Here is a 17,286-nt window from a genome sequence, read left to right on the forward strand (position 1 = left end):
AGTATTGTTCTTCACTACATTTTAAATCATATCCATTACAGAGAACAAAATGATCAATGATCACTGACGAAGATTGTGTAACCTTTCACAATAAAAGCTCAGCCAGCAAAGATGAGAAAAGGAACCTGCTGTGTTGGTTCTGCTTTCCAATAAAATTTCCAATAAAAACTGCACAATGAAAAAGTGTAGATGGTTGACATTTAGAGTCAACTGGCAAAAATATGGGAAAAGTGTGGAAAAAAAGGGGAATAATTGCAGGCCTGACGATGAAAACCATGTAGAATTAACCATCATAATTATTCTATTATTAGTATTAGTATTATTATCCTCACTTCAATCAACCCGTGGAAGTTTAGTGTAATGCCCCTTTAACTGAATGTAGGGTGTTCTCTCCTCCTTTTCTAACTGCATGGAAAAGATCACAGCTAACACAGTTACTGTTCTGAAAAAATAACTGAGTGTCCTGGAACTTTTACTGCCAGGACATTTGAAATGAGGCACTTTTTACCCTTACCTCAGTAGAGTTTCATTGCAGTACTTCTGCATCTACTGCAGTACAACATCAGCAAACGTCTGCCTGAGTAGGAATTTGTAGTGCTGATACAAAGTGGGATTCCAAAGTGAAAATGAAGAATGTACAGTATTTTAGGCTGAATCTGCTGCCCACCCAGAGCTGAATTCTGAATTCTGAGGTTTTATGCTCGTTAAAATGTTTTTTGCCTTGCCACTGTCACCAAGCGCTTGTTCAAGGGGGAGATTTTGGTTGATGGGATGAGCCAAAAGCTGTTGGGTCTCTGTAAAAGCACCTTGACAAAACTTAACATTTGATGCTAGACAAATAAAACTGAATGGAACTGAACTGAATGAAAATACGGTGGCTTTGCTCAAAATGTGCTTAAGCAGTGTATAATAACATTGCTTTATGCAAGATGACATACACAACAGTTACATACACACCTGGCGGGACAGCTGCTTTGTTTAAAAAGTCTATTTTGATCATAAGATGATGGAGCAGAGCACCCACTAGGTGGTATCAAGTCAGTCTGAAAAATCACCATATTCATCATCTATCCACAAAGAAAGACATCATCATAAAACTCATAAAGGTCCACTTTAACCCACACCAAAGCACCACTGTTGCTACAGCACATATAATGATTTTCATTTTAATATAATACTAATGCTGAATGTATAGGCTAATAACGGAATTTAATCTATAATGCTGCCTTCAATATTTTTATTTTGAATGTATTTTTCTTCACTGAGAGAGAAAGAGGATGAGGAGGCATGGAGGGGAGACAGGTGTGTGCGTGTGCATGTGCGTGTGTGTGTGTGTGTGTGTGTGTGTGTGTGTGTGTGTGTGCAGGCGACGTCCTAGATTGGGTGTCAAGTGTCTGTATGTCAGCTGAGCTTTTGGTGGAGTCAGTTGTTGCCACAGACAGATGGACACACACTGACAGGACAGAGCAGTGTGTTCAGCTGATGGCAGGACAACTACTGCTGCTACTGCTGTGAACACTGGCTGATACAGTATGGTTTCTGATCCTCATGGGCGGGCTATTACATAATTCATTATTATACTAACACTTAGTTTACAGCTCTGCTACATTGATACATTGGTTCTGGAAAAAAGACAAAACAAACAAACAAACAAATGAACAAAAAAAACAAAAACATAAATGTCATCTACAACCCATTGCATATACAATTTCCTTTGCCTTGATGATTATGATTTAGGCGTGTCATGCTTCTGTGTTCTATACTAATTCATTTGTGATGCTTTGGCTGTTTCCGACTATCTTGGTGTCCAAGTAACTATTACCCACCTACATACTATTTTGACATTAACTTTATGCAGTTTGATCTTGAAAGATAAACCTTTAATAAAGGTTTTCCCTCCTTGTTCTCCTTCCTCTCTGGCTCCCTCTCCAGCAGGTGATGCTCTAGACAAACTGCCTCTCTGGCCTACACCTAAAAACACCACTTGGGTGTATCCCAGCTCAACTGGGGGTTGAGACCATCCTTGCGTTCCAAATCGCATACTTTTTACTTTTAGTATGTACTGCAGCTGCCCTTACAAAGTATGTAGTTTAGTATGTATTGGGACATACTAATTCTTTTTTTCCCTACTAAATAGTATGGTAGTATGGGTATTGGAACGCAGGGATAGTTGAGTGGATGCTTCCTCTCTCAGTCTTCGATACACTGATGAAGGTCCCATGGCATGGTGTTTGATATATTATCCTGCAAGTGAGGATAATAATGTGTGGGAGGCTTTTTTCTGTTACCAAAATGTCAGCATTCTCTACATCCAAGGATAAGCTACTACCATCACACAACTTACCCTGATTCTGGACACAGATTACCTTTCTGCTCGTTTATATGGAATTTGGCTGCATGAACACACAGAAAAAGCACATGAATTTAGCACAAACAAATGCCCAGTTTGGATTGTAGGAAGATGAAATGGTGGATGATACGACCCATTAAAATTTACTGCTGTACATCTAGAGAAACAAAATAGTGTTAATGTACCCTGCCAAATCAGCACAAATCAAACCAAAAAAGTAAGAATCATTTGGATACTCCAACCACCATACTCCTGATCTCAGTTCTGCTGGGAGGTTGATGAAACAAGCCCAAACAAGCTGGAGCTCATTAAGTGGTTTTTCATTTGAGTTTTTATGGTGCCAGTTTGGTGTGGATCAAAGCATTTGGTAAATTAAAAAAAAAAAAAAAATGATGAGGTCTCTTCAAATACAATTCAAGCTCCTACAAGATGGTTCACCTGTGGTTCTTGCCTTAACTTCTGTAAATACAAATAGTACAGTAAGACATTTAGACACCAGAAAGGGTATTTGAAGACAGAGGACAGCTCCACTTTTTTGTTTTTAATCAGCAAAGAGCATTGTTTTTATTGTTTGGACATGGGTTTGGAGAGGACACACCTTTTCCCTGTTCTGGGAAATTGCAGCTCTTGCATCAGGCTGTTTTATGGGTTGGCTCACATTAATAAACAGTTCCAATGAACTTGCTCTCTCTTTTATTAGATATGGCATGGAAATGTATAATTAAAGGCCACTTTAAACATAGTCCTGTGTCATAGAAGTATAGGCTAAATACTTTGTTGATCCCTGAGGGGAAATTGGGTCAGTTGTAGCTGCTCAAATTCTTACGAGGAATATATTATAAGCATAAGTGACATGATAAGAAATAGAAAAGAAATAAGAAATAGAAAAATGTGTGACTACATGTGATAGATTAACATTCTCCAAGCAAATGAACACACTGTAAAATCGTACAGACAACCCTTATAGTAAAAACACTCACACAGCTGGGGAATAAAAAAACAAAACAAACAAACAAAAAAAAAAAAAAAACTGATGGAGTATTTTGTTACGTAAGAGCTAGCCCACTAATTAGTAGGCTGTGGAAATGCCTTCACTGTCCCGAACAATGGAGGGTGAGACAGGCACAACTCTCGGGTTTCTTTGGATTATTTACACCCACTGTAGGCACATTATGCCAGCGCCCATTTAAAAAAAAATACAAAAAAAAAAAACAAAAAACAAAAAAACAGCAATTTAAAACTACATTGCTTGTGGATAAACGTACACAGCCGGAAAAACGTGACTTAAAAACTTTTCTTCGGCGTACACAAAGTGCCGTTCTGTGTTAAAATTCCCCCTAAATTCGCCTGAAATCCTTACACCAAAACATCGTCGGGAGCGGTTGCCATTGTTGTGAACTGATTAAAAGTTTCTGTTTCGTTGAAATAAAGTGCTGCTTGGTGAATTGTGTCGAATTAACCATCCTAATGATTTATTTAAAAAACATTAAAGTCGTGCTCTGTGTGTGCGTACTTTCGCCGAGGCAGTGAACTGTCATATTTGAGCTCGATGTCCTCTGAATGAATGCGGTGCTGGTGTTGTAGGCCCGTACCCCATGGAGTCCAAAATAACATGTTATACAACATGTTATTTAATTGTTTCGTCGGAGAAAACGTGTCCGAGAATTATTGTGCTGTAAAGTTTAGATAACAGGCGTCAGCAGCTCAACAGTCAGTGAGTAGCTCCGTGTTTTGTGGCTCTATTTTGTTGTTCAGCGGAGTTATTATCAAACGGGCCGAGTGCCACAGCTGAGATTTACCACCTAAACAAACAGACCTTTTCGTTTCCAACCATCTTCACCGTGCGCTTGCTGTGTATTTCTCTAACACTGCGGTACAACTTCGCTTGTGAGTAGTTGTGTCATAATGTGTAACTTTTAATGCAAGTAGTTTCACAAACTAAAGGTTACTTGTTGCTCCCTCCCCTTCCCAGCGCTGTTGAATATGTATGAAGCGCCGCCCGGCTGTCCCGTCCCAGCTAACTTTCCAGTTTACTAAATCTGCACTGAGCCGACGGTCAGCAAGGCCAGGGGAAAAGTAAGGTATACTCGTTTGTTTGACTCAGGGAAAACGTCGCTAATATTTTTTGTCGTGTGGTGGACTGTTTTTACAGTTTTGTTCAACTTGTGTGAAGGTATTTAAGCTGAAGCGGACGGTAGGAGTGAAAACAAAAGTTGTTTTTTTGGTAACAGGAGCGTCGGAGTGATTTGGGAGGGCAGTACTGACAGTAAGGAGGCCGCAAACTGTATGCCCGCCCGTCGGCTGGAAACTAAATCCGGCCAACTTTTCCTGAAACTTCCTAACGAAACTTTTTGACATTATTCCAGAACAAATCAAACCCCACAAAACAAGATGAACTCAAATCAGCAGCCTATGCCGGGGCAACAAGTGGTGCTTGTTGCCCAAGACTCTGACACGGACCTGGAGGCGCTATTTAATTCGGTCATGAACCCAAAACCTTCCTCTTGGAGGAAGAAACTGCTGCCTGAGTCTTTCTTCAAAGAACCAGACTCAGGCTCTCATTCCCGTCAGAGCAGCACCGACTCCACCTCCCATCCTCCCCGGCTCCAGGTCTCCCACACCCGCTCCCACTCCTCCCCGGCCTCCCTGCAGCTGGGCACGGTGAGCAGCCCCAGCCCGGGCCCGCAGAACCATCAGCACCAGCGGCACCAGTCCTTCGATGTGGCCGAGGAGCTGCCTCTGCCACCCGGTTGGGAAATGGCCTACACTAGCAACGGGCAGAAGTACTTTCTCAAGTAAGGAGAGTGTGTATGTGTGTGTACGCGGTGGGATGAGGGGAGGGGGGCACTGTGTTGTTGTGTAGACCCCCACTGCATATTTAGACACAGGGGCTCATACAGGAACATACTGTAAAGCTGTTAGTACTGCTTGCTAAGATAAAAGCAGTGAACATCAAACTGCTCATTCTTCTACTTTCTCTAGCTGGTGTTATTTCTAGTCATTTAGGCCACATTATTGTGAATCTGTTGCTCATTTTGCTTGGGGACTCCTGGAAAGTCCCCAGTGAACCCTAGAACCTCCTCTGTGACCTTTGGAGCCTCTCTCTCAAGGACCCATGGTGGTCTCCAGGCCCCTCTTTGAGAGCCACTGCCACAGTGGTTTAATCACATTTGTGTACTCAGTTTAATCACAGCTGTTTAATCAGGGTGGCTCTTTAACCCCAATAAGTGAGAAAACAAGCCCCATTACAGACAGATAGACACAAATATAAAGATGCAGACAGTACAGCCTGTGTTGGCTGCTGTGTCTGTGTGTGAGAGAGCATTGATTTTACTTGTTGTAGTTTTGCCATCATCACTAAGTGATACTGAGGCAGATTGATAGTGAACAGTTGCTGTTCAGAGTTACCCAGTGGGATGGAGGGTGGTCTCAAAATATTTATAGGTGGACAAATGCAACATGATAAGCATTGCACAACAAGTAGTGTAAAATCTTTACGTAGAAGTGCAATAAATATCCAGTCACACACCAGTATTTTGAATCAATCAGAGCTGTTCAGCTTTACATTTTTTCTCCCCACAAAAAATTCAAAGTTGGGAACTTTGTCCTTGTCAGCGTGGGAAAGCCTGTGAAACAAAACTATGGGACATTGAACCTCATGCAAAATTTACACAATGAGTTTTTTGACAAACAGTCATAACAGTCATACAGTCATAACATCATGACAGCCTGGAGACAGGCAATGGAACGTCTAGAGCTCTAAGTGCAGAAAACTGAATCCCTTTACTGTAATTCAGCTTTTTAAAATCAGGACAAATTATGATATCCAAATCCCAGATGATATCTAGTTATGTATTGATATGTCACCCAGCCCTACTCGATACTGATCCGAGTTAGTAAATATTGAGTATCTGCCGATTCCATGTGCTCATCTGATATTTTTGTTATTAACTGAAAAACTCTAATTTGTTAAGTAATTAAAGAGCTTCACATCCTCTCTATTTGTTGTTTGGGCACAGATAACTTGTTCTGTTCCTTTGAATGTTTTCTTCAAGTGGCTGTTTAAAATATTTTTTTTAAATTATTATCTAATAAATAACTCTTCTGCAGCACCCTTTCAAGTACATTTAGTTGTTTGACAGCTGGTCTCCAGTTTCCAGCAATAAAAAAACATAAAAGGAAAATAAAGGATGGAAAGTTGATTGGACAACTTGTAGCCAATATGATGAATCAGTATTTGTCCAGATTGGAAACAATTCTGGTATGTGATGTCATATCAAATCCCTAATTGTAACCCAGGATGATGACAATACAAATTTAGCTTTAAAGGGTCATATTGGTGCTTTTGCATGTTTTAGCTCATTTACTACATTGCATGTGTACTTCTCATTACTACTGACCATTTCCATACTGTTTTTTTTACTGTTTTTTTTCCTCCTAACTTCTGGGAATGCAATATTTTCCATTCATTTCAATGTATTATTGGACTTTTTACAAAATTACAGGATAAGTATTACATCATAGTGAACATCTTGCCCAGGTTAATTTTGTCAAAGTTGCTTTGTCATTGCACTATAATTCTGTTGATGAATTGAAAAGTGTAAGGTCCTCTGGTGTGTTCACATGCTGGTGGGAGGCCCTGACTCCCAAGACAAACTCAACTGGCCAAACAAGACTGCATAGAAGTGTGTTTTGGTGAGAAAAATCCAACAAGACAAAAGATGACCACATAAGGTTGTAGGGAGTTTTTTGCTGTAAAAAGTTCTGCTTGTTTGGGGCGCTCCAGTGGCTCACCGGTTAAGAGTGCGTACCATTTGCCAGGGCTTAGTCCCGACCGCAGTGACTGGGGTTCGAATTCGACCTCAGGTCCTCTGCTGCATGTCATCCCCCTTCTCTCCCCTGCCCTTCCTGTCTATCTGCACTGTGACTGTCAAATAAAGCAGAAATGCCAAAAAAAAATCTTCAAATAAAAGTTATGCTTGTTTATTTGACTAACTACCAACTACTACTATTTTTTTTATTTATTCATACCCAATGAATGCACCATTCTGCAGAATTTGTGCCTCTGTTAGAAAACAGACCCTAAAGAAAATATGTGTAACAAATCAAAGTAAAACATGCGTGACTTTTATACCCATCAAATGTTAGTGTGAGCCACAGAGAATATTAAAGTAGGTTTATTAAATATTCAGAAATTAAAAAAAAAAAAAAAAAACATGGTATACTTATAATTCTAATTCCTGTTAGTAATGTAAAATATGTGTGCCATTATTTGGCCACTCAGTGGTGAGTAGTAGGAGTTAATGTGAGTCATGGTAGATTAATTATTTCAAGCCCCCTGCCCCCCCCAAAAAGATTGGAACAAAAATCATAATAAAAACTAAATTAGTTTTTTTTTTTTTGTTGTTGTTGTTGTTGTTGAAGAACAGGTGAAGGTGTTTTTAAAGTGGTGTGTGTGTGTGAGTGTGTGAGTGAGTGAGTGTGCGAGTGAGTGAGTGAGTGAGTGAGTGAGTGATCAGGCATGGAAACACATCAGGACAAATAATTTTTTTGGAAAGTCAGTGTTAAGAATCCCAGCTCGGTCAAAATAGTTTCATTACAAAATCATTTTGTGGTGAAAGTATACTTTCAGTGTTACTATTTCAGTGTTTCCCTTACCATTACTATTATAGTATTACCATTCAGCTGCAGCTCCTGGCTAATTAAAAGAGGGCTGGCTAGTTTGGTGAGACTTCCAGTTTTCTCATTGCAGTAGAACCTCACTTATCCAAACCCCTCAGGAATGAAGGCTTGACAGCTGAAATTTCAGATTCCTGAAACATGCACTAAAACCCACCAAACCTTTTGGTGAAAAATTTTATTTGATGACACATGTTGATATGCTTCCAAGCACTTTTGTGGTACAAATAGCCTTTCAACCACTTAACACATATGTAGGCCTGGCAGTAAAATTACCATTGTCCACAAACACTTTGGGACAAAAGCAGCATCAAAGAAATGAGTTATTACGCTGCAACTCACACACCATGCACGCAGGAACAACTGACCATTTACTGGAGAAGAAATAGCCTTTAAACCGGCACAAACTAGGGTGGGGCAATAAAACAGTAACAATAAATATCACAATATATTTTTCCTCAGTATAAATATAAAAATGTTCAGTAAAATATTGACCAATTTATAACATAGACAATGTGGCGAGAATAGAGAAAGCATGCACCACACACAGGAACTGCACATGGTGTTGTTTTAGTGGCTAAAAGAGATTAGCATAATGCTAATAATTAGCATTCTGGGTTTTTCAGAAGCAAAACATAGTCTTAAAGTGTGACATAATTATTAAATGATGTATATTGAAGTAATTACTGATATTGACTGAAATATCTCATTTTATTGTGGTAATATTTTTGGCCATATTGCCCAGCCCAAGTGCAAACCTTAGGCCCTACATACCTGTCAGTAAACCAGCAGTTTGCAAGCACTTTGTGACAATATCCCAGTGGCAGCACGCACACACTTAACTAACCAATGAATAATCGACAGATTTACTGAAGAGCAACACTGTAACTTCAACAACAACAGATTTAGATCAGAGTAGCGACCAGCTTGTAGTGGGAGGGAGGAAAAAAAGAAAAGAAAATGCTGTTGTGGTTGACTGGTCATTCCTGTACAATGTGGGGTTGGATAATCAAGGTTTTACTATATTTCACTGTTCAGTTTGGATTTTGACTCTGAGTTGACTGTGACAGTCTGGTGGAGGTTCTTACACTGAGATTGATTGGGCTGTTGAGCTGAATTTTTTTATGTTTAATATGTCTAAATGCCAGCTAAATGCTCGTAGTGTGCCATATTTGGACCCTAAAATAATAGGACATGTTCATACATACGTGTGCAGAACTGGATGAAAAGGTATCATTCGAATTAGTTGCAAAGTTGTGGTGAAAATTGATTTGTATGTGTTACTTTCTGTGTGTTTTTTTCTGTGTGTCTATTGAATGAAAGGATGCATATGGAAGGAATCAGTCAGTAATCACAAACACATGTAAATAAATCAGTAGACCTGTAAATCAGTAGACCTATAAAAGAGAAAGAGAAAAGAGAAACCCACAAATATGCGCATGATTACTGGATGTGAAACCAATGGTAAATATTTAGATCATCCGCAGATCAAGTCTTCAGAACCCTCACAAACCTCACAAACCAATAGCCATACACTCACAAGAGCAGTTACCATTAGCGGGATCTAATGTTGGCAAGAAGCAAAGTGAAATTATATCACTGATATATTGTCCTGCCAGTCCTGCCATATAGACAAAGAACCTGAACCTGTATGGGTCTTGCATTTTAACAGAATATCTACCTAGCAGCCAGCTTAGGCCAGGCTTACACCAAATGATATCATAGTACATTTAGTTGTCCCAGACAGTCCCAGAAAAATTGTTAAGATTTGAGTAAAAATTGCCCGCTGTTGCTCACATGGTGTGAAAAGTAGGGATGGCTCGATACCACTTTTTTACATCCGATACCGATACCGATACTGCAGCCTTGAGGATCGGCCGATACCGATCCGATTCTTTTTGTCACTCTAAAAGTTGTTAATAATACGTGGATGTAATTTGCTTGATACTGACATCTAAAAACACTACATTCACTGTACAACAACTATTCTGGTCCTCTAAAGAAAGAAGGAAAATATGCGACAACAACTGAAGTCATGTGTAACACTAAATAAAAGTGCAACTTGGTGCAAATATTGCATTTGAGTTAGTTTTATCAACTCGGAGTAGTTTCAGCTGGAGTTAAGTGCGTGCACAACAGCTATAAGATGAGTCACCATGGCAACGGGGAAGCGTCGGGCTGCATTTTACACCCCAATTGAATTGGAAATCTTAATGCATTCATACAGCGAGTTTGAACATGTTTTTTTTTTTTTAAAGAAAGTGCAACACCGCTGCAGTGGCAAAGCAGAGGGAGAGGGCGATTGAGAACATTGCTGCTCGGGTCAATGCGTAGGTTTAAATGTAGTCCGTTGCAATCAATAATATTACAGGGGAAAACTGCTTGAATTACTGCTGGCCTATTAATTTATTTCATTTAGTGTGGATGTGGAACGGTAACGCTCAAACTTTGCACTCGCCTGTAAAAAGTCTCTGTACTTCTTTCCATGATGCTTCTTCGGATGCTTTATTAAGTCTGTTGTGTTAAAACGTCCGGTTTTGCCACCACCCCTTGAGACACTCATATTGCAGACGTTGTGCTTTGACATGACTACAGCTCTGCAGGCTTCTGCTCACGTGACGAAAACACAGGCACATGGCAACCATGGCGACAGCTCGTCTGTGTTACGGCATGTCGCGCAAAGTGAAGTTGAGGATATATGAGATAGCTTGGGCTTATGGATCGGATTGGACGGGTTCTAATAAAAAAAAAAATCCGATACCCGATCCAGTCATTTTGGCCTGGATCGGACCCGATACCGATCCAGTGGATTGGATCGGACCATCCCTAGTGAAAGGTCCGTCAATCACATCCTGAACTCCCAATGCAGTCTGGGACGTCCAGATCATTTTCCAATATGTTGGAAATTTTTATCTTTACTCTTGTAGTGTAGGAGGATACAATGAGCCTATCTGTCACACTGGCCAATTAGGTTGTAGCAGGGTATGACATCACTGTGATTACTACAGGACAAATACAATGGACATGATTGAAACTTGTAATTATGGAAACTGTCTCACGTCCAACTGTCTTTGTAGTTCTGATTGCTTGAGGAAATTTCCAGCCACTTGATGTGTAACTGTTGTCTTATTTGGTCACTTACATGCAAACATCTACACTGAAGACCCACTCGGCTTTCCATCTTGCGGGGTGTAGTCCAAGACCTATGAGACTTCAGCATCTCGCCAACTGTTGGCCCAACTGTTTGAAGTTGGGACCTACTCGTTCAAATGTTGCTGAGCAACATATCCTCAAGCATGCACACTGCTTTAATGGGATTCAGAAGTTTGGTTCATTAGAGGTCATGACTCCAAAGTGATGACTTCAGATTTCTTCCTTTGTCTCACCAGCAGTCAAAAAACACCACCAAAGTATGAATTTTATAATGAAAGGAGAAAAATATGCAAATCTCAGCATCTTAGTGAAGTTATGATATGCAAATGTTTTGCATTTTTACTTGATAAATTGATTAATATATTACCTTTGATATATTTTAATCTAGTAATTTTCTTCTATGTTTTCAGTTAAATAAGCAATTAAGTGATGAATTAGGCTATTTCAGCACTCATCTCAGTCTCCAAAGATTCTCTGCCACAGTGAGCAGCACTAGGTTCATACTTTGACCATTTTCAGCTTGTGGAGCCCACATGTGTAGCATGGATCAGCAGATTAAATAATTAGAAAACAGATTGGTGCTAAAAGTTGTATTTCTCTTTTTTCCATTTATATTTTTATACATTTAAAAACATGTTTGTGATTATTTCCACAGAATAAACACAGTGTTTCTGACATGCTTAGTTTAACACTGAGTAAAATATTTAGCAAGTGCTCTCTTTCAGTAGGAGGTTGATAGTGTGAACTAGTGGCTGATGCTTGCTGCAGCATCTGCTGAGCACTGCCTTCGGCCCTCTGGTGTAACCTGATCTAGGCTCAACAACAATAGGGATGGGAGGTGTGTGTGTACGTGTGTGTGTGTATGTGTGTGTGTGTGTGTGTGTCTGGGTGTTGTCTCTTTGTTTTCAGCCGTCAGCTAAAACTATAATAGCATGCCTTGCCTCATTCAAGCACCCCCCCCAACACATACACACACACAGAAACACACAGACACACACACACACATACAGAGCTGCAGCCTGTTGCTTCTATTAGTAGCATTGGTGCCTGTCAGTGTTGCCAGATCTCGCGAGAGAAACAAGCAACCAGCTCTATGGAGACAAGCCCAAAAGACGAGACTTGACTCTTCAAAATAAAAACCCCTAAAACAGGTGATATTACCTACCACAATATGTGAGAGAGAGGCCACGTGCTCAGTGTGTGTATGTGTGTGTGTATATATATATATATATATATATATATATATATATATATATATATATATATATATATATATAGTGTGTGTGTGTGTGTAAATTTATGTTGGATTTCATAAGTAACCAGTTCAAATGTAGTTTAACTTATAAATTAAATTTTTTCTTTTTAACTCTAAAGAAGTTGAACAAAAACCAACTAGCCAACTAAAAATGAGGAAATGAATTAATGAATAAAAAAAAATGAAAGTCAAGAAGTTGCATATGATGATGCATATGATGAACTGGCCAAGTAATTATTCAGTGAATGCAAACAAGTATCTTTGTTTTTATTTTGCCGTGTGTTCATGGACAACTTTTAGCAGCTGACAAGAGGTGACGCAAAGCAATCTAACCACCTCGGTTGGTGCTACCTAAACACACATACAACACATTCATACCTACAGTCTATAATAAAACTCAAAATGGGTCCACACATGATTTATAGGTGTTTGAAGCAGTATTTACTCTCTGATGGGTGACATTCTTGAGAAGCAGTGGTCTGAGGAGCACATGGAAAAGTTTGTTTTCTTCTAGGGGTGAGGGGACATGCCATGTGAATTTCTAATGGGATGACAACACTGGCAGAGACAAGCCAATTGATTTGGAGAGAGAACACATGAAGTACATTACATTAATTGGTGCTAAAATTAAAAGTATCATGGGAATATGATGATTTAACCACTATTTATCTACTATTTCACTATAGCATCTCCCCCTGCTTTTACCCAGCTGGGACCGCCTTTCCAGCTAGTCAGTGGTTAGGTCCAGAGCGGCATATCTCAAAATGTATTTGGTGGATCACAATGAAATTTGGTGACACCAATCATGTTTGATAGAGGATGAAACCTGGCAATTTTGGTGAGAAGCACTATGCATCCCAAATTGCTTTTGCAATTTGGGATGCATAGTGAAGTTTTATGACTGGATGCTCCAATATACATGATGCACCTGTCATTGGGGGAGGAAGAGCTGGCTGAATCTTGATGTTTATATATGCATTATTGGAGCGAGTGAAACTACGACTGTAAATGCTTCACCTATTCCCCAGTGTTACTTCTCAATTTTATGTAAGGCAGGCTGGTAATAGCTATTGCATATAGCTATTAAATATAAACAATTTTACATGATTTTGACTTGTGTCTATACTGGAATGTCCTCTGTTTATTCTACTTTGTTTACTGTTTATTGATTTTTTTTTTTTTTTTTCTATTTGAACATCTAGTGGAATGCTGCAAAAATTGGACCATACCCAACCCACACATATATATATGAACATGTCAGTATGTTATGTCTACATGGCAGTGCTGTGTAAGTGTAGGCTAACATGTATTTTGTGTGTTTAAAGGAAATGAAAGGAGGTCTGCAGGACATCTCGTACATACACACGTAGATTGACAGCTGATAAACAAGGGCGTCAGAGAGCTGAGATCTCAATCTAAACTGGGATTTCAAAGCCCTATCTTGACAGCATTAGTATTACTAGAGGTTGTCTTGCACATTTTGCAAAAGTGATGCAGTGGTTTCGGCTGCCTGTCAGAGTAGAATCTGTTCTTACTGAAGGTAAGAGAAGATGAAATCAGCAGTAGTGGCATGCTATGGAAAGTACAAATATCACATTTGAAAGAAGTGACAAGTAAAGATTCATAAATTGACAAACACAACACTGAAACCTGTACATTCACACAATTTGTACACATAGTATTACATCGCTCCGCTGTTGAATTTGATGAAGTAATGGTATGATTATAGAGGTGATGTGCTATGTTCCCATGCCACAGTATGACATTTAATAAGGTGTAGCCTTGATGAAGCCCTCCTGCTTCCTTGGATTTCCGTTTTTACCGGATGGGGAGAAGTTTTTAGTTTCCATTTCCACCCACTCTGGGATGATTAATAAGTTGCATGTTCCTGTTCAGATAGGGGTGGGCACCTTGAAAGATCAATGCAAGGTAAAATTTGGCAAAATATCTCACTGGCCCAGTACCAAAATATCTAGTTAAACCTCCCTGGCAGAAAAGAAATCATTATCATCATTATCATCATTTTTGGGGGACCCCACAGACCGACAGTTTGACTGAAGGATCTAACTGAATCCCTGGCAGCATGGCTCGTGTGTGTGTGTGTGTGTGTGTGTGTGTGTGTGTGTGTGTGTTTTTTTTTTTTTTTTTTTTTTTTTTTTTTTTACTGGAGGGGAGCTGTAACCTGTGAGTAGAGTCAGGCTTATGCCATGCCATCTATAAACATATACTGACACACAATCGTAACATTGTCTGATCCTTGAATAAATGTGTTGTGTGTTGTGTGTGTGTGTGTGTGTGTGTGTGTGTGTGTGTCAAGTTTAGATAAACTATAGGAGCCAAATGTCACACATTCTCTGTTTCTGTCTCTATTAAATAAGGTTGATTGGCATAAAGTGAAGAGCATGATACTGCCAGATTATTTCAGCACACAAAGCAAAGTGCCCTACATTTAAAGCAGTCCATCTGGAGTTGACTAGTAGAATCAAGGTTAAAATTGACATTACAAAGTTGTCTGTTTGGAACTGAATCCTGGTATTTTCCATAGCTTGAAAACACACAGACATACACACATACGCATGCATGTACGCACACAAAGAGCAAGCAGGACAGGAAATTGCACACACAGTTTCCTGTTTGGAAATGAAGGGTTCAGGGCTCTGGGACAATAATGGTAGACCACTTCCCAGAGACTTTTTCTATGTGTCTGTATGCACTTGGAAATAGAAACATAGAAAAAAAAAATTGAATGCAGTGTTTTCTTCAAACTTCAACATGGCGGGGTAGATATCCATAAAAATAGGCTTGATCCACTACCAGTAGTTTTCAAAGTAGGGACACAGACCACCATGGTTATTATACTTTTACATCAGTTTTTGTTTTTGTTGTGACTTTTTGTTTTCAATCTCAGTTTAATTTATTTAATTTAATTTAATTCAAAAAATGCGTAGTTATAGTTTGGTTTTATTAGTTTAAGTGTTATTTTTAGCCTTTTTTAAGATGGGATGTTTCTGTGGGGCGAGAATCAAAAAGGTCAGTAAAAGTATTGTGTAATAAAAATTACACATTTTTTCCTGTTACACAAACAAGAAAAGAATACAAAGCGCCACCTCACAAAAATAATACAAAGTAACAAATATTGCACTGCACAAACAAATAATGATGAACATGCACATTATAATGAGTGAGCCTTGCTTCGGTGGCATGCTGAGTGTCAGGAGGAGTGAGGAATCAGTTCTGTGGAAACCAGGTTTGATGTCGTCCTCTCGAGTCCCTGTGAAGTTTTTCTCAAGCGAGAGTTACCAGGTTGAGCCAATGATTTATGCATAATTTAGTTCTAGCTATTCATAACCTTGGTAGCTAGGATAACCTTGATAGCTATGTGGTAAATGCTTTGAGAAGGCAGGGTACAGCATTTGACTACTGTGTTTGATAGACTTTTTTCACAGCAGCCATTTTGACTGGAAATAGCAGGCAAACACAGGTGTTACTAATAACATCAATTCAGGTTCTGTTCCATTCAGGTCTTAGACGGTCAGGCTCTCTGGTACTGTGCATGCCGGGTCATTGGAAAGACTCTTTCATGTCAAAATGGCTGCTGTGAAAAAGGTCTATAAGCCTAGTGTCTTGCCAAACAATGTCATAAAATTAAATCACCAATTGTAGCCCCCTAACAAAAATGCTACAGTCTCTTAGGCTAAGTCACCTGGTGATTATGTTGACCATCAGTATGATCCACTGGATCACCCCGATGGTCCCGATTGTTAGATTATCCTGTCAGTGCCTGTGAGGTCATCCAAGACTAACTGAGACTGAAATCCGACTGTGATCCAACTCCACTTCCCTCACTCTGAATAAGTTTTTAAGCAATTTCATTTAGAGAAGTAAACTTCATATAAAATGCTTTTGTGACTAGATCAACCCAAGTAAATATGCAATTCCATGTTATTGTGTTGATCACAATAACACACCACACAACAGTACCATGTGTTTTACAGTGACATTGTAATGTGATGCAATGAAGCCTCACAGTGTAATCATCTTCTTTGTGGCTGAAGCTCTTAGTGTAGTTTGTGTCTTTCTGGAAGTGTAGATGTCTAGTCTGGTTTGTGTGTTTGAGTGTCTCCTCTGTCTGATATATTGTCTTGTCTAGTGTGTCTCTCTCTCTGGAAATGTAGCTCTCGTTCTGTTTAGGCTCCGTTTTTGGGGGAGGGGACATATTTCTCTTCATTTGACAGTAAACAGTGGAGAGAGACAGGAAAGACGGGGAAAGAGCAAGAGCTGACATATAGTCCTGCTCTCTCCCAGTCCCAGGCCAGATTCGAACATAGGATGATGTGTTCCAATCCTGCTGAGTCACCAGGATGTTTGTTTGTTTCATTATGAAAGTGTAAATCTCATCTTTTTCGTATTTAAATGTTGCCCTGCTATGAACTCCAAGGAAACTGAACTGAATGCTGTATCATCAGTGTCACATTTTCACAGACAAAAAATAGACCAAGGAAGGCTGGATTATCTTAAATTTCAGGAAAAGGAAAACTGGCAGTGGTAATATTGTGTCTCCTCTTGGTAGCAGGCTCATTAAAACATACCAGCACAGTGTAGTTTTTGCAAATAGTGCTATGAGAAGTCACATTTTCTCCTCCAAAATACCTTTCCTATCCTTTCCTTTCCTTCTGTCGCTCTATTCATGGCTGTGGAATGTTTATGTGAGCAGCAGTTATGTGGGTGTATTGTCCTCTATTGGCGTGTGTGTGTGTCGTGGTTCCCTAGCCTGTCATGTGTGATGCATGATCTATTCTGTAGTCCTATTGGCCATTTGATCTGTCCTCCTATTGGCCATTTGACAGTT

At 39.5% G+C, this 17,286-nt stretch overlaps 1 protein-coding gene across 3 annotated transcripts in view; it reads left to right on the forward strand.

The window, feature by feature from the left end:
- The first annotated feature begins 3,468 nt into the window (after positions 1-3,468).
- The window catches only part of wwtr1 (WW domain containing transcription regulator 1), a 34,119-nt gene continuing 20,301 nt past the window's right edge, over positions 3,469-17,286 (forward strand). The window contains exons 1-2 of one of the 3 annotated variants that reach the window (XM_030050081.1): positions 4,201-4,237; positions 4,323-5,145. In XM_030050081.1, coding sequence (XP_029905941.1) covers positions 4,742-5,145 — 404 coding nt within the window. In that variant the 5' untranslated portion in view covers positions 4,201-4,237; positions 4,323-4,741. Of the gene's footprint in view, positions 5,146-17,286 lie in introns of all 3 variants that reach the window. The other 2 variants (XM_030050082.1, XM_030050083.1) reach the window with 2 other exon arrangements.

The sequence above is a fragment of the Myripristis murdjan genome, chromosome 4 (genome assembly GCF_902150065.1).
Source record: "Myripristis murdjan chromosome 4, fMyrMur1.1, whole genome shotgun sequence".
NCBI lineage: Eukaryota > Metazoa > Chordata > Actinopteri > Holocentriformes > Holocentridae > Myripristis > Myripristis murdjan.